The 25,626-nt window shown below is 36.0% G+C and overlaps 1 protein-coding gene across 1 annotated transcript in view; it reads right to left on the minus strand.

Annotated features, from left to right (window-relative positions):
• The window catches only part of SLC41A2 (solute carrier family 41 member 2), a 35,785-nt gene extending 16,195 nt beyond the window's left edge, over positions 1 to 19,590 (minus strand). Inside the window, exons 1-7 of the mRNA XM_062491273.1 lie at positions 19,036 to 19,590; positions 17,711 to 17,818; positions 13,033 to 13,104; positions 12,088 to 12,232; positions 10,117 to 10,263; positions 5,528 to 5,675; positions 5,035 to 5,114 (exon numbers count right to left, since the gene is read on the minus strand). Of these exons, the coding sequence (XP_062347257.1) occupies positions 5,035 to 5,114; positions 5,528 to 5,675; positions 10,117 to 10,263; positions 12,088 to 12,232; positions 13,033 to 13,104; positions 17,711 to 17,818; positions 19,036 to 19,590 (1,255 nt within the window). The remainder of the gene's footprint in view (positions 1 to 5,034; positions 5,115 to 5,527; positions 5,676 to 10,116; positions 10,264 to 12,087; positions 12,233 to 13,032; positions 13,105 to 17,710; positions 17,819 to 19,035) is intronic.
• Positions 19,591 to 25,626: the final 6,036 nt, after the last annotated feature.

The following is a 25,626-nucleotide window of genomic DNA, read 5'->3' on the forward strand; positions in this document are numbered from 1 at the left end:
TTGTAAATCTGTCAAGAGAGGGAAGGATAGATGATTATCACTTTCACACATTCCTGAGCACAGTCCATAGTTCAAAATAGTCAGTTTTGCCAAACAAGCTTTTTTGAAATTCAAGATCTGCATCATAAAAATGAAACTAAAAGGAAGAAAAAGAATCTCAGTTACAATGGTGACCAAAAAACTCTAAATTTTGGAATAATCATCTTATCTTTCAGAAAATGCAAGATGAATTTTTGCCCTAACCTCTCTACCATTAACTTTAAAAAATCCTGGTTTATGCAAGTGAAATACTTAGATTAGAAACCTAACTAGCTACCTAATTATATGGTTGTTTCTTTTTCATTCATCTTCCATTTTATTTTGTAGCATTTCTTTTAATACTTATAAATGTTTGGAGGAAAACAGATGGAAAATATTACCTTTCCCTAGATGGATGTTTTTTAAGAGAAACCTTTATTATATATGAAACTATGACATCCCATGTTTGATTTGACTCATAAATAATTTCTTTCCTATGACTAATAGGGACTTGACTGTCAAAAAATGAAAATGCCCTGGATATAATTGTGTTGTGAAAATAACACAATGATTACTGAAATATTCTAAAAAATGTACAAGTAAGACTTAAAAGAAAGATCACACACTATAGAAGTATATATGCAGATTTACATGTACAAGTTAGCAACTAGAAGGTAGTAAATCTATCAGTCAGTAATGCATCAGAAGTAAATAAAAATCAAAACCCTCCTCCTTATGCCATAAGAAAGACTGTATTATAAAGTTCTCATACAGGAGAGTTGCCTTCTGAGACTAACACCTTCTTTCCAATTCAGGATGCAGAAAAATTAATTTGCTACCCAGCCAAATTGCTCTACTTCCATCCAGGTATACACTAATGCTTTCCCTTGTGATTTATCAGAGGCAAATTTCTGATGCTCAACTCTTTGAGACAATGGTTACATTCTAATCAAAGCACCACTCAGTTGTGAGAAAAATCAAAGTATAACTATGCTACAAGAAATCAAAATATATAACTATTAAAGGATGTATTTTATTTTTTTGAGTAGGAATGGTTTCTTGGCATTTTCTTCCCATATTCTCCAAAATAATTTGCAGTAAAAGCTCTCTGAAAAACCTGAAAGTCTGTCATTTAATTTACTCTACAAACAGATAAAAAAAAAAAAAAAAAAAGAATGTTTTGGGCAATATGTTGCATAAGCCTAATTTTCATCTCCCAGACAACTGGCATTAATTAAGTTTTGTATTAAATTTTCTCATATGTGTTTCTCATATTCCTTGATGCCTATGTATTGCCTTCAGATAGCAAATACTTCTAAAGTATGGACAGCTAAAGAGTAAGAAATACTAGAGCACATTTGTGCTACCTTTAAAGAGTACTGCTTCAAACTTACTACAAAGGAAAGTCTTTTGATATGAAGTATTTCCAAATTTCAGGTGTTTTCAGAATTAATTTGCGGAACTTTCATTCTTCAAGGTGCATAAAAACAGGATAAAGTCTACAGCCATGTTGGTTATTACCCAGTAACTGCTGAAATGCAAATACTCAAGATATCTCACAGTGTTTTGTATAAGCACACAGCAAAACTGGAGAGTCACTCTATCTGGTAACTGCACCTTAGCTCGTTTCTGTTGCATATTTAGAAGCATGTAATTGTTTAAGATACTATCTTTTTTCTGCACAAAAGAAATCTGGTTACTTGCAAATTGCAAATCCTGAGCCAAATTCAACGTGGTGTGATGCTGTAAGACGATTTGCAAATTTTAACCATCTTATTCATGAGAAAACACGACTCAAGATCAGCTTGAGTACCTAGACTAAAGCACAGCCACACTTGGGCTTAGTTATTTTATTCAGAACTTCAGTACATCGAAGAGACATCTAAATCTCAAGTAGTCTGCAAGTTGCCTGAAACAACAACATTTTCTTTATTTTCAAAAAGCAGAGATGGAATTTAACCCAGCCCACCATAGAATTAAAAATAACTATTCATCTCAAGAAATGTGTTTAACAGTGGGAAAATGGAAAAAACAGTTGTGAAATATGTCTGGCCACCAGCTGTAAAGCTGACTACAAATGCCTTTCTGCTTAAAAACTATTTTAATATTTTGGGCAAGCCTTTGTAATTATTGTTAATAGGGGTGGAAGGTTGCTCAAATTCCAAACCAGTGTTTCTTAAACTAAGAGATTTATGGCTCCACAGTGTAGGACATGATTAAAGTCACTTGTCTCACATCTAAGGATAAGCAAACTATCTAGAAAGGACTTGGAAGAAACCTACTTAATGGTGCACAGGAAGTCTAACACCTGACCATTTTGCAGTCAATACTGTTAAGGTGTTCAAGACATAGCAAATGGCCCTGAAAAAACAGTGACAGCTTGAAATTCTGGACAAATTTACAATCTCCTTAAATTGTGGCTGGACACATTCTCAGTGGAAAAGAATATTTCTTTCAGGTTTCCTTGTTGTTTTCTTCCAGGTTTTCTGTGCCATAGGAGCGACAAATTTTCAGGTAAAATAAAATAAAATGGGAAAATCCTCATTTTATTTTGCTACTTAGGCTTAGGAATGAGAATTCCAAGGCCAGGAAAGGTAGAGAAAACGTTCTGTAACAGTAACATTTAAAAAGCCATCTGTTAAGTGATCTAACACACCTTTCATGTCAGTAAATGAATGTCAACAGATGTGATTTTTAACTGAAGAACTTCCTCACCCCCAGTTTACTACACTGTACTGACCAGCAATTTCAAAAGGTGTCAGTAGAATTATGAAACCCAGGAGAGGCTAATCTAACAGCAATCCAAAAAATTACCCACCTACAGTTTCCTTTTCCAGGAGGTGTACCATAAAACCCTGCATCCTTTCCACAGAAGATATTTTCTCTCTATTTTCCAATAGAAATGCCTCTACCTTTAGAATTCTGAGTCAAGCATGTCTCTTGCTATCCCAGCCTTCTGGAAAGACTCTTTCCCTCCCTGCCTGCTCCAGTAGCTTCAGCTTTCCCTCTCTTGCACCTGCCTAAAGGTCAAGGACCTTTTGACCTGTCAGCTAAACCTCCAGGGCTCTATAGCTTTTGGCTAGTTCTTTTCCCATAAAGACAGTTCAAAAGAATATATGAGCATTGCCTTAATATTGGTTTGGGTATGCCTGCCTGAAAAGAAAAAAATAATCCTCTTAGGAAGCAAACCCAGGGGGTTAACCAAAAAATTATTACTATAAGAAAAGTTACAGGTGTAAAGCAGAAAAAAGCTGAAGATCAACATGTCTGCCTTGCCTTTTAGGCATCTGGAAATCAAAATGGAAACACAAGAAAATTAGATGCAAGTCTTTTCAATTTTGAATTAATAGAAAGGCAAGGAACAGGCAAGGAAACATAATGGCTATAGTGTAAAAATTAATTTACAGTTAGCAAGGAAGTCAAGTTGCAACACAGAAATGTTTCACATTAAAAGTAAGAAGAAAGGAAATAGAGGGCCTTTAATGAGAAAGAAGAGTAAGCAACATGCTCTGCTGAAGACTGAAATACTCAGTTCCTTTTGTCTACTGCCTTCATAAAAATGGTGATACCTGGTCACAAGTAGTGGTGGGGCCTGGTGGTGAAGCTAAATTTACTGCATTTAGAGAGTTAAATGAACAACCCATGAAGTATTAATGATCATTTTTGCCAACTGATTATCTTGGAGGTTAGAGAATACCTGAGGGCTGTAGTGGAGAAAAGAGAAAATAAATCTTTCAAGCGGGTCAAAAAGGATGATACAGAGAATGGGTATATCAGTGAAATTTATATTCCTACATAAGAATTAGAGCAAATTATTAAAAGAACAATTTATAAGCATCCAGAAGACATGAAAGCTGTAAAACAAGTACTAACATGAATTTGCCAAGAACATGCTTCTGTCAAAGCCTCTAACTGAACAGCTTGTGTAATGTTTGCAGCAATAGATCTACTAACTCTCAACCACAGTAAAGCTTATAAAATGTTTGGGTGCTATCCAGTGTTACATTTCCATTAACTATGCCTGGAAAATTAATTATATCAAGGCAATGTGGTTCAAAGCTAAAACCCAGTGACTATATTAACATCTTATTGTCAAGGTGGAAAAGAAGTGGCCATAATCAATTTATAGCTTAGAAAACAGAATAGAACATATTCATATGAAATTTCCAAGGACCAACTTAAGTTAAAACAGAATCAACTTGGTAACTAGAGAAATGGTTTTAATAACAATAGATAAAAGTGCAAATTGATGTAAAAAATCAAATGGAAAAATACAAAAAGGAGAAGGAACAGTTAGGCAGCAATACAGTGGGAACAGATTTGGTGATTATAGTTGTTGCAAACTAAATAGGTATCAATCCTGTGGTACTGTACTAGGAAAGAAAGGCATTTGCAAATTGCACCAGTCTAATAAGATATTAACTATTCTTCTAAAATTTGCCTTGCCCTTATCATTAGAAGATAAAACACTTAAGGACCAAATTTTCAAAAATGCATTCTTGCACATCTGAAAAGGGCATACAAATTATCAGAAAAAACAACACACATTTTTCTTGAGAAATCTATTTACTTGCCTGTAGTATGCTCAGTTCTTATATCTATATACATTACAGATTAATAGTAAATTATTGTTTGAAAATTTGTCCTTGGATTCTCAGAAAAAAACCCTTTGAAATAAAATATTATCTACATTTTCCCAGCCATAACTGCTTCAGTGTAATACTTGACAATTTAATATTTTAATATACTCCTTCAATATTTACACTTTCAGTTTCTTAATGCGTACTTGAGGTTTCTACTGCTCACATTCTCTATCATGTTTTAGTGGTTGTAGTGAAAACAGGAAGCACTTCTCAGGTGTTCAAATAAACAGCTGTTGACATCAAAATCAAAACCTGAAATTAATATTCCAGATATTAATTAGCACAAGGGAAATTCACTGTACTAGACAATTCTCAGAACAAGGTATATCAATTGAGCATATCATAGTAGCAATTAATCCTGTCAGAGTCTTACCATTAATTACTGGGGTATAAACAACAATTCCAACCAAGTTAGGATCAGATACAGTTGTGTCCAGAATAAGGCCACCAATACTGAAAACAAAGTACAGCATTTAGAATAAGGCAGAAAAGACCATTAAACAGTATTTTAAAAATTGTATAGCAATCTGACTTAGATCATCTTCAAGCCAGGACTTTCATCTCATCTTTCCCCTGAGCCATCACCCCATTCTGAGCTACAGACTAACACCAGTATAGCTATTCACTTTTTAAAATTGGCTTCCTGCATAACAAATAACAAAGACCACAGAGTATTAGCCAATTCCTCTACTTTTAAGATTCATAATCTTCATTGGATTAAATAATCTCTTAGATCGGTGCTAAAATTCAAAAGCCTAAATTCTAGAGGCTCCTTAATTGTGTCTCTTAAGTACAATCAAGTAAGATACACAGAGATACAGGATGACTATCAAGATGCTTCCATGCAGCAAGACAAACAGACCTACCTGCTTATAATCATGGCAGTTATAACAGGCTCCCATCCTGAATGGAGGACAGTTCTGGTAGCTGGGTGTTTGGCAGCTATGACAATCCCCATCGGAGTCAGAGCCAAAAAAAAGGCACCAACCAAAGGAGATACATAGTAATATGTCTCTAAAATAATAATAAAGAAAAATAAAACAAACAAACAAACAAACAAAAAAACCCTCTTTTACTCTTCAGATATTCCTACATTTATTTTTTTAATATAGAATTCTAAAATAATTTATTATCTATGCCATACAATTGAGGAATTTCAATAGTCTTCGTTACCATTGCACCTGAAGTTTCAACTACTGCACTAAACAATATGGTTAATACCTGCCATCTGTGATCATTGTCTCTCATCTTCCCAAGGACAGAACCATCAGTACAAAGAAGGAATTTTGAAGAGGATTTTTGTATGATGCTTTATGATAAAAAATACAGTAAGGATGTAGAATAGAAAATATTATTTTGTAACTGAAGAAATTTTTTTAAAAGAAACTGAATGTAATGAAAGTGAATTTTGTATATATCCAAATTCTCAGCATATGTACACTCCCTTCTTCCCAAAGCAAGTAATATGGTAATCTTTACAGAAATAGCATATCTAAAAAGATTCAAGCACAATGTGCAAAATCAAGACATTTATATCAGTAGCTCAGTTGTTTCACAGCCAGTCTGAAAATTAACAGGCAATTCTGCTGCTTGCACCTACCCATCTTAATAGAATTAGAATTCCATCTTATTTCATAGGAATACAACTGCAAAGACTGGTGAGGACCATCATAAAGCTGAGATTGTAAAGTGAACATCTGCTTCCACAGAAAGAACACTACTTTTTTCTGATTACTTGGTTTTATAATCCTATCCTCACAGAAGCTACTACAGTGATCCAAGAATTCCTAATCCAACAGTGAGGTAAATAATGGAAAATTTACCCTAATGGCAAATAGATGTGTATAAACTGTACAAGTATCCCACTTCTAAATATTTGTTTTATGACAAGTGTGTTCATGTGCCTAATGTTAAAACACATTTTATTGAAAGCTTCAAAACTTAAACAAGCCTTACAGCAAAATATATTTTAAATTAACGGGTTGAAATAGTTAATATAGATCACACAAATACTACCAAAGAGGAGGAGTTAGTATGTAAAAAAATTCTCACCCATGCGTTATGGCTTATTACAATGGCTGCAAATCCAAGGAATTACTGCTTTGATGTTACTTTAGTGCATGTCCTGAAAGAATTGCTGCAGTATTTTTAGAAGTTACTACCCTTCTGCATTGAGTAACAATCTCTGCAGCAGAGCCAGCAGAAAACATAGTAAGTTATGTTTCCCTGAGCAAACTAAAAGTAGAAAACCATTAGAATAAAGTCCAAAAGAGAAGTATTTTTTTCCTGTCCTTATCTAATTATTTTACAGTGTATTCCCTCCCTCTTCCTTTGCGGGGACTTTTTTTCCTCCTTTCACCCCTTTTTGTGACCTAAGAGGTGGCCCAATGAGAATACTTAGCTCCAGCCTAATTCTTGGGAACAGTGAGGGACTTTTTTTTTTTAAATCTATGGGAGACTCTACTGGTAGAACATCTTACTACAAAAATCTAAAGAGATTAGCTTTGAGATGCATCTTTAATGGAAGGATAGACATCTTCCTCTTCATATTTTATCCACAAAATAAGAAAATGTGTTTTACAATAGCTGAAGAATGGGACAAGAAAATAAATTAATTCTCTTTTAGGGCTCATTTCACTCCATTTTTGTTAGATTTATAGCAGGAAGCTTACATGGGAAAAGGCATCTTGCTTAAATAATGCAGCCTCTAGAAGAAATTAGAGGTAAACTGGAAATATTCTGCTTCAAAACAACTGAAAACAATAATGTGAATCACACTATTTGTCTCCTCAACCCAAATCAAACATATAAGGGAGCTAAATGCATATTCTATGAGAAAAATAGAAAGCTTTAAAGAAGTTTTCAAATCATTACTGACAAATAATAGGCAACGCAGACTTCCACATTCAATTTAGTGAGTGTTCCTACTGCAGAGCACTTCTTGTGTTCTTTTGGAGGCAATGTGGCAGGTCCCAGTAACAGTCCTTGGGAGCCCTCTAGTGCTTTCTCCCAGCCCTTTAACAAGGATTCACAGACAGCTCTGTTTAGAGAGTTGTTAAGAACTGTTAACATTTTACTATTTAAATCCCCGTGTTTGATAACTTTGTCACAATTTTTAAAGCACTCAGATGAACCTTTAAGAAATTACATCAATGTTGGTGGTGGCCAAACAAGGTGTTTCATTTGGCCCTGGCCCAGGCTAAAATGCTGCAGTCCTTTCCACTGTCTCTTCAGGGTGTGCCATAAAGTATTGTATCAACCCAAAGGCTGTACCCCTCTGTTACAGACAAACACAAAGCTTGTACACAAATAATTTCCATCCTTCCAGTCTTGTTGTCTGAAAACAATTCATCCCATGCAGAGAGCGGCCAAAAACTTTTGTTTTGTTTCAGATCATTTAATTAATTAGGTTAATAAATCACAGGGGGAAATAGCTAATTCTGAACACAGGTCAGAAGTGAATCCCACCAGTTTCATTACTGCCTATAAACTCCAGGTTTCTTTTTAGCATTCCTATTGGGCTTCTTCTAGCATTGAGAAAACACAGAAAAAACAGAAAGGAAAAAGAACATAAGAAAGAACAACTGTGTTGGATAAGGCACAGTTCTCATCCAGTCCAGTATCCTTTGTCAGACTACGGCCAACAGTTCAGGCTTATGGAGAGAAGACAAGAAAAATGACAGGTTTAGAGTGATGCTTCTTTTAGCATCATGCTCTGCCAGCTTCTGCTGAGGTTTGCATCAGGGACTCCATCTCTCAAGTCTCTGTCTGCATCCATTTGGTCAATACTCCTCAAAGGGTTCCTCTCTGACTGGCTTATCCAAAGTTTTCTAAAATCACTGTGGTCCTCTTATTACATCACAGCAGTAAGTTTCACATCCCACTCGTGTATTGTGTAAAAAAATTTCATTAACTTTTTTTAACCTGTTGCCTAATCATCCCCTGAATGCCTCTTCCCTGCCATTCACAACTTGATATACCTCTCCTGAGCTGAAGGTGCTCCATACTTTTATTCCTTATTATTATTTCATAGTTCAAATACATGCATCTTGGAAACAACCTATTTCCAAGGGCTTCATGGCATGCTCTTTCTTTAGAAAGGCTCTATTCTTTTCAAAAAGAAGGAAATACAAAGATATTGAAAAAAAAGACAAAGAGCAGAAGGAGTCATTTTAGGGGCAACTAGATAATTACATACTTCACCAAACGAGAAATATTTCCAGAAAACAGAAATCTGAGAGCAACTCTTGAAAGCCTATTGATTTGTGGGACCTGCTTTCCAACTGCAGTGGCAGAGAAAAATGTCAGTGGTCATGACAGCTATGAAAGCAGCAAAGGATCAGTTCAAACTGTACCAAATTCTTTTTTTATTTATCTGAGACACATTAGAACACGTGTATCTAGAAATGCAAACTTCTAGAAATGTGTGAAAGGAAGAAAAAAGTCCAGGTTTCTTTACCCATTTTTTTTTTTTTTTGGGGGGGGGGGGGGGGGGGGATGAGTGTTATTTGTTTAGATTGATAGATGTAATAGCATGTTATAGGAGTTTTTGTCATCAGAAGAAAGTAAAGATGCTAAAAGACACTTTCATCAATTTTCACTGTAAATTTACAGACTTCCTTAAAAGAAGTGTTTAAAAGAAATATTTGAGAAATAGAGTTGTTAGAATATAACATGAAGGACTTAAATACAATTATTAAATAAACAGTACTGTGTAAGTTTTAATAAAAATACAGAAAATATTTTTAAAATACTGCTTTTGCACACTGATACCTTTAAGTTGACATCAGCTGACTTTTTTAAACATGAAAAACCAAACACTGAAAAAACAACTGTAAGCCACACCATGCTAGCTTGAGTCTTGTTAGGTATTTTTTCTAGCTGCTGGTGTAATACTTCCACATGAAAAGCTTTGGACAATGAGCTGTAAAGACTGTATGTGATTATATCAGCATCTCTGTAAGTTATGGACAACACAGTATTTTATCTGTGGTATATTATACTGTAATTGTCTACAGTAGTGTCTTTCAAAACACAGTAAAACTTTAATTGTTTCTATGGAATTAGTTGCAGCAATAATTTAATTTTGAATAAGGCTCTTAACATTCTTTTCCTACTCTGAGAAAATGTTCTCACATTATTTGTTTCTTCATTATTAGGGTTTGTATTTCACATGTAGGTGGACTGTGATATTGTCAGTCTTTCAGATATTCCTAGATTGTGCCAAAGTTCAGGTTAGTTATTTCTATGATTTATTTTTAAAAAATGGGGGGGGGGGGGGGGAGGGGGGAATCCTGGCACTCTAAGATTTACTCTAAGATTTAATGGTATAAATCTTGACAAAAAGTAAGTCAGACTAAAAGCTTTGCTGAACCTCTCCCTCCCAGCCTTCTCCCCACCCTCCTAATCCAAAAAGGGTTCTTGAGGGTTTATACACATTTAAAAGCACACTTACCAAGGCAAGTGTATAGACCCTGACTTATCCATGCTAGTATGGCAAGGGTGATGAGATCTCCAAAACTTGCTGCTATAGGAGTAGCAACATTGTCAGGATTAATACCAGTCTTCTTAGATCCAACAATAACTCCAACCATTATCACTCCTAAATTCAACAAAGAAGAGAGTACAGTAACTGTATCCACTGTTGCAATTCCACAGAAAATCCCAAAATTATGACAATTTCAAACTTGCTTTTTTGCCCAGGATGATTTGTTTTCCCACCATCATCTGATGGATGACTGTGTTTTTAAGTTTTAGCTATATTAAAAAAATGGACACATACAATTAAAAAACACAGTAAGCACACAGAAAAAAAACCCAAGAACCATCTGTACAATTAACTACTTTGCTTGACTAGAATTAGCACGATTGAAATTGTAAGCAGGTATTTCCTGAAGAAAAAAACTATGAAATGTATTCTTTTCCAACCCTGGTAACTTCACCTGACTGAAATTTAAATCAACCTAGGCTGAAAACAACATAAGATTAGATACTTTGACATCTGATATTGCACAAGACTATCATGGAGTTAGTACCAAACACCAAGAAGCTACACAATAAATTAACCCAAGACAACATATAAGAAATGTTACTTGCTACATACTTGAAAAACTTGATAAGAGGTGTTAATTTGTATTTTTTCCTATAAACATCAACACTAACTTTTGAGGAGTTATCTCCCTGCAAAATTGCAAGTGGCTACTAAAAATAAAATTCACATTGTAATAGACTTCGGCAGAACCTGATTAACTTCCCTCTCATCATATATTATATATAAGAACTCCAACTGTATATGCCATCCTTTATGTTATATTATGTATGGTATGCTACATTAGGAGTTCCCTTTCAGAGAAACTGCCTAAGGAGTTACACACTGGGAAATTCTCTTAAGAAAGAACTGGAATGATCCTGTAGGACCACAATATTTCAAAAGCACCTATTTCACATGTAGGAGGACAAAGCTTAGAAAGTAATTTCCTGGGCTGGCCCATCACCAAGATAAAAACCAAAGTTTCTCTTCATGTCCAAATCATACATGAGAAGTGTAAAACCTATACTCATGTCCTTTTGCTGCCCTTAATTCTGCATATGACCAAACTCAGTGGCTTTCTAGTCACTAAAAACATGTGTGCTCTTAATTCCATGCAAAACTTCAGCAACTTTGTAATTTTTACATAAGTAAGCTTAGAAAAGCAGAAAACAAGGAAGTTACCCATTTCACTTGACTTACTATTCTTAAGACTACTGGCCATGTATTTTCATTAAGAACATGTCAGAAGCAAGGTACTTTCCTCCTCCCCTTCACATCCATTAAGTACAATCTTATGGTTAAATGTTTCCTGACAATTAGGAAGAGAATTAAATTCATCATGCCATATTGCTCCAGACAGACACTGGCACTGTTTGTAAAGCTGGACTTGAACTTGGTCCAAACCCTTCAGATTATGAGCCAAAAGAGAAATATTGTCCACTTCAGCCACAAAGCAGAGCACAAATGAACACACAAGCAGCATGGGCAACCTGGAACTTTGAATTCAGTTAAGCTAACATCCAGGACCACTTGAGTGTAATTATAAACAAGTGTCACTTGCTTAGTACAAAGAATATATTCTGTACATAAATGAATATATGACGGCAGGGGGAGAAGTTCTGCATCATAGCAGGCAAAATCCCAAAACCATACTCTTTTGTTTAGATATGCTCAGGTTGTCATACAAACCAAAAAGCTTTCCAAAACTATGACAGGAGAGGAATGCAACATGCCCCCAATATATGGAAATTGCAAAAGGGAATCTTATCCTCAGCTGGTTTTCAGATGTATTGTACCTTCCTGGTTTTAAATGTTTAAGGAATAGCAACACAAGACACAACCTGCATCCACAGAAAAATAAAAAATTGCACAAAGTAACACATGCACCCCCTTTACCTTGTAAAAGAGAAGCTATGAAGGCAGTTGCTACACTGCTAGAACACAGAAGGACGGAATGATCAAAGCGGTATTTGCCCTCTGGAATCCAGCCCAATATAACTGCTGCCACTGCTGCCAGAAAACCAACTACTGTTGCCTGAACCTGGAAAAGAAAGTGAATTCATAAAATAACTGACAGACTTTGGAGGACCACAGAATCATTTTCTGTTAGCCTTTCCTCCTATCTACATTTACATGCCAGGTATCACAGCAGCATGCTCATCTATTTTGCAGAGAGGATGATAACCTTGGATGATTAAGAAGACAAAATCTTAGGCCAGCAGAAGAGGATTTACCAGCATCTTACAGACTCCAGAACAGCAAAAGTAAAATCAGAGAGATGAGCTCAAGATTTACAAGAAGCAAATGCCTGAAGAAGCTTCTAAGCCACTTAAAGTACTGAAGTCACAATACAAGCATTTCACCTGTGTTTTAGGAATATTAGATTACAACTTACGGATAAGAAAAGGCTCTCAAGAAACAGCTGCTTTGGAGAACATGCACTCCTTTCTTCAAACCCTCCTCAGCTATCTACAATATTGTTTATTATCCAAAAGCTCCACCACATACTTCCTTTAAAAATTGAATCCAGTGCAAACACAGTACTAGAAACATTTGAAAGGTCAAATTTAAAAGTTTTTGCCAAATCTGAAATTTTTCTCTAACCACCCTCAGATCCTTTCTCAGGAAAAATTATAAAGGAAATACCCTTGGTACAGTCACAAATAGTACTTTACCTCTTCTTCTAATAAATATAAGCTCATACTGTTTTAGAGAAGAGCCAGTGTAGTAGAGCTACTTTCCCATTAACATTGTTCATCTCCATACTTACCACTGTTTGTGATTTAAATTTTTCAGTAACTTCACTCACAATAATTAATCCAATAAACCCTTTATATTTACCTGTTTTAAGGCCAAATTGCCAATTATTAGGTTCCATTTCTCAATGGGAGAATCCATTTTTCCAATATTTACCTATCAAAATTAGAAAAAAAAAACCAGACATTTGGGGTTAAAATCGTAATTTGAAAATATCCAGGAATAATTCAGCTAATAAAATAAAACAAAACAAAACACTTTGATTAAAAACAAGATATATCTTTAAAAGTTAAACATTGCTTTTGATCTTAAATCAGACATACAGTATCCTTCCAAAAGCAGCTAAATTTCACAGTAAATTTCACAGCAGTTTCACATAGTAACTTGTTTAACATTAGCTTGCTCTGCAAGATATAACAGCCACCTTACATTGATGATTAGATCAGTGGCTGGAAAATAGCAAATAAATTATTCTAAGAAATTTAAAAGTATATGCATACCATTTTATAATGTATTTCCTACTTGTGCTTTTTTTTGAGTTAGAGGACAAGATCTGATGAACAATACAAATCACTGCAGTATGACTGTGTTTAAAACAACTTCCTTTTTGAGATAACAGAACATTTTTTACATGTTGAGCATAAATTTTAGTGGCTTCTCCAATACAATACTAATTTATAAGATAACATACTTCTCCAAAAACAGAAAGACTTCATGCATATATTTTTCATCTTTTGGTAATTCCTTTTCAGTAGATTTCAATTCAATTTCTTTTCCATTTTGTTTCATTTTGTGATAGCAGTGACTTCAAAGGAACAAATTATTAAAAGAAATGCTAATTTAAAGACAGAAATATAATAAGGCATTTTATCTTAATCACACTATAAATATTTTAGAATGTTCAAACTACAGTGAAAGCTCTGCAAATACATCCAGTAATTTAGTACAGCAGTTGTTTCAGGAACTGCTGGTAAGAATCTCCATTGCATCCTTCTTTAAGATATATATGCTAAATGAACAAAATGGCAGGCTTTGGAGAGTTTCACTTCTCTCTTTGAAAAAGTTTTGGAAAAGTATCCAAAAAAATCCCTGTTTAAAAAAAAAGTAATCTTGCAAAATGCCTAATCTGGCCTAAAGGTGAGCTTCTGCCAAATGCCACAACTCTTCTTTCTGCTACTGTCACCTACGCATTCACATTTTCTCTCTTGATCCAGCTCCATGAGTTCATGACACCAAAAATTTCCTGATTTATGGAAAACATTTTTATCCAGGGAGAGATAAGGGTTTATCTGCTATAAAATGATCTGATCCATCACATCCAACCATGGAACCTTGCATAAGTGCTCTCAGGGCTTGGAAAGGAGAAAGAGCAGGACCACTCCTTGCAGCTGCACATTTTCATAACCTGAAATCAAGTTTATTGTGATACTGTGACACAGATGGACCTAACCAAAAGGCTTGTAAAGTCATACTGCTAATTCTTGACAACGATAACACACAGTCTGAACTAGAGTTTGCACAGATTTACAGAAATTACTGAATAAGTGGTGTTTTGGTGTTGTTGGTGGGTCATTTCTTTGGGTTTTTTTTGCTGTTGTTGCTCTTTAAAAATGAAACAGACATCAATGTGAATTGAGACAAGAAGAATGAGCCAAAGAACAGAACAAAGCTGAAGAACTGAAGGACACAAAACACAATACAAATAATGTGCTTGAATGGGCAGTTGGCCCAAGTGCACCTCACACAGTTATACCAGCACAGCAGTGGGCAGAGGAAGAAGGGTTTACAAAAGTAGAACTCCAGAAGCAACTTTTTGCTCTTTGCTGTCTGTATACTACATATGAAGTAACTTCTGATGGGATAAAAATAATGTTTTAAAAGCAGTAGGCTGTAAGATTGCCAGAGCATGAAGTTTACACAAGCACCAAAGTGAAATACAAGCTACGCCCTGAGGTAGATGAAAACCACAGTATTTGAGACAGATTTAGTGAAATAACTGATTCTAAAGTGCATGGGAAATTATGAGTGATCAGTAAGATGCAGCTGAAGGAGAAATTTGGGCAACAAGATGAATGGAAGTGACCAGACAATGCTTGAAACTGATGTACTATGGATAGGAAACTTGCTAAGAAGACACTGCTGTCTGGCTGACCACATAATTAACAATGAAATAAAGATAATTAGTTTACAGCCCCAAGAGCACAGGCATGTCTGCAAATTCAGATGCAATTATAGGCTAAGTCAGCAAGCAGGGCTCGAATTAACTCCAATGCTGAACTCATGTCAGAAATTTCCTCCTGAAAAGGTAAAGCTGGTCACAGGGGCACAGTCTTGCTTTTACTTACAGAGATGTGTCTGCTGGGGAGCCAGATAATGCAAATGTAAGCCACAGAGGGGAAGATTAATCAGACAAGTGGATTCTAAATAAGTGTTTAGATATAATCTGAATTAATGCTCTCCTTCTGTTCTCACCTAGGATGAGGATGACAGGACGAAAGGTTGGGTGGCTAAAGAGAGTAGGGGTCAATGAAACCAAAGGGAAGAATGCAAAAGTCAGAATGACCTCTTTCTGAGAGAACTGACAAGTAAATTGCAGGTCTAGCAGTAAGCCATCACCTCTAACAGGTTTCCACAGCTTTGGTTTGGGGTTTTATTTATTTGTTTGCTTTTTAGTTTGGCTTTTTTTTTAACATATAAAACTTAAATACAATCTTGTTAGCATACCCTTGATAATGAATGATCTATACTGTTCTTATCTTGTACAGGATTGTTCTCTTAGTTTATCCACTGAACATGCAGCCTGTGTTGTGGAAACTTCAGTACCCTTCATCTGTGTGCATGACAGGGGGATCAGCTCCTGTCTTGGTAACAGCTGATGGATAATAAGAACCTAGATCAGGGATCACAGTGCAGAGAAGGTATCTGTGGCACCCTTTTCCAAATGTCTCCTGAGAGCTGTGGTGTTCACAAATGTGATGGCACTGGTGAGGATGGGGAATTCAGCCACTGACCAAACCAGACAAGTCCTGGATTTGTGATCTAGGAAAGGTCATAAGCTCAACTGAGACAAAGAATTAAAGATCACATTAACTGAAGCAGAAGTGGTGAAGTGTATTCTGACCTTCTTTATTTTAAGCCTTCAGTAAGGCATTGGTACATCTTGGACTTGGTGTATTTTTCACTATGCAATATAAGCATTTTTAATCCTCAGGCCACAAACTGTACCAGCCAGAGACAAATTAAACAACAGGTCAACAAAAACCAAAAGGTAAAGCAATAGACAAAAGCATTCATGCCTGAGAGCAAAGGCAGTAAGGTTTAAACACAAAATACTGTTAAGAAACAGGAAGAATTCTCAGCAAAATAAGAACAACAAAATCCAACGGTAAACAAGATTGAATGACTAAGGATGACATTGATAAAAATACAACAGAACATGTCAATTCTGATGGATGAAAGTAATCAATTTCTGTAATGGGCATGACACAAGCAAACCCTCACAGGACTGCCAAGGCTATGTCCATCACAGTGTGCACTCAGGCAACAGCTCAATAGAATGTGGCAATGACACTTATTAATGACAGAACACTGGGAGACCTTGTCAATATAAAGCATTGCAATACAATACAAAAACTGAATGCCCTTGAGAGTTACAGCAGCAAAAACTGCTGAGAAAATTCAACAGTAGAAATACAAGGTCATGCACTTATGGACTAATAATATTTCTGCCAGAAGATAGGAGTGACAGCTGGAAATGAACAAAAGCATAAATAATAGGACACAGCCACTGATCACAAAGTGACTGAGAAGTCTAAACCTGACCCTTCTAGGCAAGAAAGTACATAAAACCCTGGCAAGTTTCAAGAGCAATATTCTACAAAGACATTGTAAAATCTCATTTGGAGTTATGTATACCTTTGACCAGACGTGTACTAGAAAAATTCATTCAAATAGGAAGAGGCAGAGAGTGGGGGCCGTGCTGAAAGGAAGGAGCATTGCATTAGGGAGTGTTAGAGAGAGACCCAGTGCAGCTATCAGAAATAGCCTAGCCACATTATTAGACTGATCTAATCACTAGTTATTCACACACACACAAAAGATATACAGGAAGGCAATCTGGCTTACTTAGACTAAAAAAAATGAAGAGATAGAACATCCCCTGGAATGTAAAAAACAGCTATAACAAATACATGAGAAAGAACACACAGGAAAAAAAAAAACTAGTTATGCTACATTACAGTGTTGGCACACACAAAAAATAAGGATACACAAAAACAACCCCAAAACAACCTCATGGCAACAAAAATAAATACATTTTTTTAACCAGAAAGCTAAAAATAAAAATTTCTTGCATTTCCTGCATGAGGTCTGGAATAGCAATGCTACTGATGCTTTATTTTGGTGCCACACTAATGGTCTTTAAAAAAAATGTGTTTAAAACATTAACATTTTATTTGCCTATTTGAAATTCCTCAAGGTCAAAGAGATCTCTCAACCTTACACAATATACCTGTAAATCTCAAAAATCTGCTTTATCTGTTCTGAATGATGAGTTGGAAGAGACTTTAGAAGTGAAGTTTTGATGTGTGGAGACAAGGGTCACCTTTTTAACTTTGCCAACTTAATAACGGATGTAAACTGTTTAATAACAGCCAGATTCATTCATAAACCTAAAACACTTGTGTCTCAAAGGTTTGTTTCCTTTTTGAAATGTTTTTTAAACATGTATCTGAAGAGTGAAGAGGAAGGGAAAGTTACTTACAGCAGTTGACAGCCTGGATGCCAAGGTCATTTCCAAATTTCCTTTGAGACCAAGAAGTGCAGGAACCAAGATAAAGACTTCAGTAACATTCTTGAACACATCCCAGTGCTGTACAAAGGATACAGTGGGAAACATTTAATCGAAAAATTCTCTTCAGACTGCCCACAAAGAATTCAAAAAATTCCGTAAATCATAACTTAAGCCTCTAAAAAAATTAAATCTCTTTGTATCAGACCAAAAAGTCTGATGTCAGAACTGTTACCTATTTAAATAAAACAGATTTATGACTGCATATTACTATTTCAAAGATGAGAAGACTGTAAGCAAGAGATACAAAACTTGGCCTTCAAACAAATGCAGTCAAAAAAAGACGTCATTAATTTGAAGTATTTGTTTTTCATTATTTAAAATAGTCCCAGATACTATGACTGCTCTCGAATTCTGCTCTTAATTTTCAATAATATTTTCATCTTTTCCTTTCCAGCTGTGTAGAAACCACACATAAAACCAACATGGAATTAATTGTCTTATGAACACAGCCTGTAAGTAAAAAAGCTTGGTTTTATTCTTTTACCTCAAAGTGTGAAATTTACAACAGCACAGCTTTCTAAAACCCAGATTTTTTAAAGAAATCTCTTCATTTTTTGTGCACCAAGTTCTTAGCTCTGAACTGCTGTGTTACTTTGTATGTCTTGTCAACCCATGTATTTAATTTGTCATTATTTACCAACTTTAACTAAACTAACAAAACTGTAAATTGTCTTTTTATTCAGGGATTTTCAACAATTGAAATTATTATTTTAATGAAAATAAAAGTATTCAATTAAAGAATCTGTACAAAGAATAAATTGGTAAGATGTACATGAACAAAGCACCAGACTGGTGTCAAACAGCCCAAGGAAGCAGTAAAGTTTATATGTCAGAATTTATTTTCTTTTTTTTCTCAAGGTAACAAAGTCTCTTTCCATTGCAACTGATTGAAGTCCAAGCTTCCTTTACTCTCTCAAGATTTTAAGTGACAAAGATTGCCACATCTTCCTCCTATTTTAATTAATTTTGTAAACTTTTTAAGTGCAGCTGAAGAAATCCCTAAAGCTGAACAAAGCAAAACCATACAAAAGGAGGGAAATCCACAGTGATTACTTGCTGTCTTGTATTTCTGTTTAAATATTGAGGCTATGTCAAACTTTTTAAATAAGTTCATAGTAGCAGAACCACACTCAGACCTAATTACATCTCAATATTGCAGACATCTACCATGTCATGTTAGAACAACAGGCCTCACAGATCACCTGTTAAAAAAGTCTTCCAAAGCAAATACCAACCTGTACAATATCCAAAACCATGCCAGCAGAAACAGTTCCAAACCCTGCTAGCAAAAAAGGTACGAGTATCTGCAGTGCCATAATGCTACTCGATTCTTTGGGTTGTTTTCTACTTCCTTCCACAATGATTTCTTCATTACTGTCACTAGAGAGAGCATCATCCTGCAACATGGCATCTGTTTCTGAAGCGTCCATTCCATCACAGTAATTGTAACTGGTAAAATCATCATATTTAGGGCTGCAGTTGGATGGGCTGTGTCCATTGCTACCATGAAAGCTTGGTTCTGAGAAGTGATGATACTCTGTGTGTTGTTCCAACCTGACATTAAAATTGTGTCCTGCTGGTTGCAAACCATCTTGCCAGACACCATTCACTTTTTTGTGTCTTTCCTCTTGGTTTATTTGGTAAACAACAGGAACCATACTTAAAAGCAGTCTCAAAAATTTATCAGACTGAATTGTATTAAGATTTATGGTCCAGTTTACAAAGCCTTCTCTGTCATGGACTTTGTTATTTGTTTTGGAGATGGTAGATCTGCCTTTACAGTTAGTCATAGTGCTACAGAAGGACAGGTTGAAAAGCACTTTGTTCTTCAGATATCAGCCAAGAAACCTTGCAGGTGAGTCACCAAGTGCCACACTTACACATGGACTAAAATGTCAATTCCTTTTTTGCAAGCAAAAGTGTTTTTTCATTGCTCTCAGATCTTCAACAATTCCATAAGCAAAACTGGATCTGCAAAGAAGTAGAAAATATATTTACTTCTAAAATATTTTAACTCTACATGAAAGGATACATGAATACATGGAATATTCATGGATACATGAAATATTGGTTTAATTTTTCAGATCATAATTTTTTCTCTTTTCTGTTTACAGTAATTTAAGGTGAAGTTGTTTCTATTTTGACATTTCCATCATGGTAAGAAATTAAACAATGATATACTGACAATCTCAAGTCATTTTACATTCCCTCCATCAGAAACCACTTTACCATTCTTTTCTTTAACCTTTATGCTGTGGCAATAAATGTAGTAAATTACTAAAAGGACAACTCTAATTTTGACTTTGGCATTTATTACTAAACTCCATAAATGCATGTAAATGATTGCCATAAACAGAGAAACAGAGATTGGGAGACTGCACCAGCATCATGTAGGATAACACAATTCCACATGATTTTGTGTCTATGCAAAGCTGTGAAAACATTTTACAGGTTGCAGGAAATGTAAATATTTGAGCTGGAGGACTTTTAATCTGCATTTCCTAAGAAACTCAGCCTCCTATGATCATACTTTTTATGTTATGATTCCTCTGCTTCCCTTCCCTCTGTTTCAAAGCTTTTAAGTCATTCAGTATTTCTAGAGCAGTTTCAGATAGACTTTACAGGGAGTGAAGATGTCAAAGCTTTTGGCAATTAATAGTCTTGCAAAAGATCCAAGTTTGTGCCTTTGCTGTTAGGCATCTTCAAACATCAGCTGGGATAACTCACTCCAATATGGCCAGAGCAAGTCAACTTCAAAATTCCTGCTGCTCACAGAACTACTAGTTTTGGGGGTTTTGTGTGAAAAGGTGACTCAGAAGCAACATGATGATTTTCCCTCTACCACTTCCTTTATCCATGGCAGCTCTGACCAAGAAACAAGTATTTTAAAAGTGACAATGAAATTTATGGCTTGATCTAGAAAGAAGCCAAGTTTTGTAAGAAACAGCAATCTTTTTGCCACAAGACCAACAGAGGAATTTAAATAACCAAGATTCCTGCAGTATCTTTTGCCACACTGCAGCAGATTGTGCTATGTTGAACCTTTCCATTTCAATGCATTTAGTTCCTAGGCCTCCATTCTAGTTTCCATACACTTTAATTAGGAATAACAAAACAACTTTTGCTGCTATCCTGGAGCAGCTCTAACCACAGGTCAAAATGGTGCTCTGTGTTAAGTGCTACAGAAAGACAGAATGAGAAGAAGAAATTAAAGGGTTTCATTTGACTCCCAGAAAAATGCATTGAGAAAATTTTCTGACAGCTTTAACAAGGCAGAGTCTGGCTCTCAATGCAGTTTCTCCCATATGTCCTCCAGTCACATCACCAGAGTGCTAGACCAGTGACTCATGGAAATTATTCATTGCTCTGGAACTCGGGCCAAAAATATTTGGGTTAATTATCCATATCTTTTTTAACACATGGATTGTTCTCCTTTTAAATTTTTGTATTTTGTTTTTTTAAAGAAACAAACCCTTTGATAAGATTGTGGTTTCATTTAATATAAGAAAGTATTAACAAATAGATATGGTATGGTACTCAGAAGGGGGGAAAAAAGGGGAACAGAAAAATTATTTGGTCAAGTTCCAAATGGAGGAAGAGGACAGCATGGATGGCTAACAACTGAAATAGTACAGAGAAGTCTGGACGACAGCCATTTATGTTTTTCCTACCACAAAGACCTGAAATGACAAAATGTGAACTTAATGATAAATGCTGGAAAATAAGAATTTAAGAAGATAAACTGCAAAAATACATAATCATACAATTGTTTAGGTTGGAAAAGCATTGTGTAGTATAATATACAGAAAAGAGTAATTGTTCCTTCAGAGCATACAGAGAGAAGATAACTACGAACCCTTCTAAATGTAACTATTCATTTATAAAGACCCGTTCCAACAAAAAATATTTTCTAAATGTCATCTGATGCAATACTTTCATCCTAAGTTACAGGATGCTAATAACTGCTGTATTTTCAGGGGGTGTTTGCACCTACAAGATGCAGCAAACCTTGTTGTCCACGTTGTTCAAAGGAACAACAATAACTTCCTGAGAAGCTTTATCATTGACAAGAAAAACACCTGTGTTGTTGTGTTGTCTAGAAGAGGTACAAGAGCTAAAGCAGCAAGCTCTGCTCCAGTAATTCACATGAAGAGAGTTCAAATCTCAAAAATCTCTTTCCCGGTCTCTGTAAGAAGAGGAGATAAGTGGTTCTGGTTTCTTGACATATAATCTGGAGGTTACAGAAAAAGATGAAGTACTGGGAAAAAAAAAATAAAAAGAGAGACAAAGATCCTTTGAGAAGTCAGGAAGCAGCCTCAGATTTATCATAGCAGGCATATTATATATGAAATGAAAGAACACCTTGTCCTTGTCCCAACAGGCAAAATAATGAGCTATGCCCAAACTATGAAAACAATAATTCCCTCTTCCTTGTTTCCTAAGTACCTACTTTTAAGTTTCTTCTTTTCCTTCATATATTTTATAGCACGTAACAATTACTGTGTACTACCCACCTCTCTTTCTCAGTCCTGCAAGCATACACAAACATAAACAAACAGTTCTGCAAACATAAACAAATAAGAAATACAGCCATACCCTGCCATTCACTGAAGATGTGCTCCTGAAAAATGAGACACTTGGCAATTCAAAAGAGAGCAAGCCAATTTTACTTGTAAGAATTAATACAACTAATGCACGCAGCAATTTAAAAAACACACATGGAGACAGTATATGTGATGGACAGGCAGAAATACATGCTGTAGAAAATAGGACCACAAGCTGGGAGAGATGCTGACTTTTGGAAATGCAAAGCTGCTTTAGAAGAATCTCAGGTACTTGAGCTATGAAACTGAATACCTGATCATTATCACATGTTTCCATCCTTCACCTTTGATTGGCTTGATTCTTCTGAGAAAGATGAAATGACCAAAAAAAATTAAACTGTTCAGGAAGCTCACAGAACTCTCTTCACTATTGCCCAAAGAATTGTCCACATTGTTTCAGACACACCTATAATGCTGTTCTCAAGAGCAAGGGAAAGAAAATGCTTCTTCCATACTTCCCCTTGGTTTAAAAAACATCTAGCATTAGCAGGATTAAGGGACAGGATTCTACAGCTAAATTTGATCTGATAGATTAGACTGCCAACAATTCATTTAGAGTGTGAACACAATAAATCATCATGACCTTTTAAGAACCTTCAAAAAAAAGGGGAAGGAGGAAGAATCAAGCATGAAATTTCTGTAGAGTAAACATTATGACAAGCTAAAACAAATACTTACCAAAGTTTAGGTCAAGGGAAATTACTGATTTCTTTCAGAGCTTGGCTAACAAAACCAAAAGATAACATCTCTGTAAATAATTCTGAGGGCTTTCACAGGACCCAAAGCTAATCACAGTCAAAACTACAGTCAAAACCTGTTTTTCCTAAAAGTTGCCAACATTTTTTTACAAGTGGTCTTTTAAAGCACTAACAATCTCTATACTGTATTTCTAGGCAGTCCACAATAAAATACAATTGTGTAAACATGCCTGTCTGAGAAATGTCTCTCAGGACAGGAACAAGCCCGGGAAAGGGATTCAGGAAAGTAATATGAAACGCTAATGAAACACTGAACTTTAATATTTTGCCATAATAAGCAAAGATGAAGCTGGATTATTCTTTGGCTTGAAAGACTCTTTTTGTGCCTTCAGAGATGAAGCCAGATTCTTCTTACTGAAAGGATGAGAGGTAGCAGGCACAAATTGAAACACTGGAAATGGCATTTGAACATTAGAAAAAGCTGGGGGTTTTTACCATGCCAGTGGTTCAAACACTGGTACAAACAGGTTCTGGAGACTCCATCCTTGGTGATATTTGAAACCAAACTGGACATGGCCCCAAGCAACCTGCATTTCTTAACCCTACGCTGAGCAGAGATGGCTGAATAGAAAATATCCTGAGATTCCTTCTGAGATTCTGTGAAGTTGGATATGTGAGGTTTTGGGGGCATTCTTTAAGCTCAGAATACAGGTGATACAGGGATCTGCACAGCCTCTTCTCCACTATTGTGTTGTGTATACATACAAGTGTCCGTATCACACTGACACCCTTATCACAACCATGGCAAATCATTAATATTAGTGTAGTGGGCATATCAATAGAAGGCTACATCATATCACCCCAGCATTATAGAGAGTAAACAGGTTGTATTATAATTAACCATTCCACAGAACCCAGAAACCAAAGTGGTACGCTGGGCTAAGATTACTTATACCAGATATTGAGTGTAGAGTGTAAAAGCTTGTAAAACATGCTGAAAATTAACAAATGTTACATGCAAGGCAGATATAAGACCGTTATGTACCATTTTAAGTATTATGCAGTAAACTGGTTAACACTGTGTTTATTGTGCAGCAGTTTCTGGTTAAATCAACAGCAAAAGAAACAAACAAGAGGGAAAAAACAGATTAAAGAACCTCCAGATTCCTTCTTGACAGTTAAATACTGAAAGACCTGCCACCCTCAGGCTCAGTTTTCAGACAAGTTTGAGACTGCTGCATTCCACTTCCTGAACACAGCAGCTTTCGATTTTGGCCTCAAGGAAGAGAAAAGCAGCTGTGAGAAGGACTTGACTAGACTCTGCACTTCTAAGGCATCTAGAAAAGACCAAAACAGAGTCAAAACACAGCAGCAAGGCTGTGAAATGTGGTCGGCTGTAAAATTACCCAAATGGAATCCCAGCATGAAAAATACCAAGCAAATCACATCCTTCCGCCCATCAAAAGCAGGTGGGAAAGTATGAAATGTAAGAGATAATGCAGTCCTCTAGATTAGGTAACAAATAAGAACTTACCAGGATGAATCCTAACTACTCTTTGGGATCCTGATCACAGGTCTCTACTGTCATCACCAAGGAGATATGAATTGCTTATTATCTGAGGCATTAGGATAGAGACTTCCCATTTTTGTGGGTAATATCGTACAGGTGTTTGAAAAGAAAATTATACGCTGTTATTTTTCCTCCTGAAGTGTCTACCAGGCATACTGCAGTATTTATGGATCCAGTTTCACAATCTGTTTAGGGCAGTAGAAGTAGGGAATGCTGCCAAAACAGGTCATCCTATCTGCTCTCATCTTTTTACCCACATTACTAAACTGGTAAAGTGAGGATAACTAGGCATGTATTCTAAACATTGCTAGGACTCTTCCTAAAGACTAAACAGTTATTTTGTTTCATATGATCCACATATAGTGGATATAGTGTGGTCTATAACCTAGATTCAAATGTGAGTGAAGAAGACACCCAACTATCCTGGAAAATGGGCTGTGGGAAGCAGAAATTATAACATTCACTGAAACTAAAGAAATAGATACAACCTGAAGTTCACTGGGAATTCACAAGTAATTAGATAGTAAAGTAGAATAAATCACAAAAAGCTCCTACGTTTTGGCAGAAAACATACGGAAAAGAATAAATGTGCCATCGGATGTTAATTACGACACTTGTAAAAAAGAGATGATGGTTAAAGTCTATACACGTGCTGTTCAGGTAGAGGTTCCATGCTTGTCTAGCACTGCATCTGCGGTGACAAAGTCTGGCACGTTTTTATGGGTGCAAAGGTGGGAACAGAACTGCCTGCACATATGGATGTAGAGAGAGAGCTCCAAGGAATACGGGCTACTGGGAACGTCGGGCAGGTCTTGTGCAGGCACAGAGAAGCCGAAGGAAAGGGTCATTATCCAGGCTACCTGGAGCAGCGCATAATGATGGACGCGCACATGATGGAACGAGGGCTCTGCGGGAGCGGCTCTGAGGAGCGCAGGGTACCGGGGCGCGGGCGGC

Source organism: Cinclus cinclus, chromosome 4 (genome assembly GCF_963662255.1).
Source record: "Cinclus cinclus chromosome 4, bCinCin1.1, whole genome shotgun sequence".
NCBI classification, from domain to species: domain Eukaryota; kingdom Metazoa; phylum Chordata; class Aves; order Passeriformes; family Cinclidae; genus Cinclus; species Cinclus cinclus.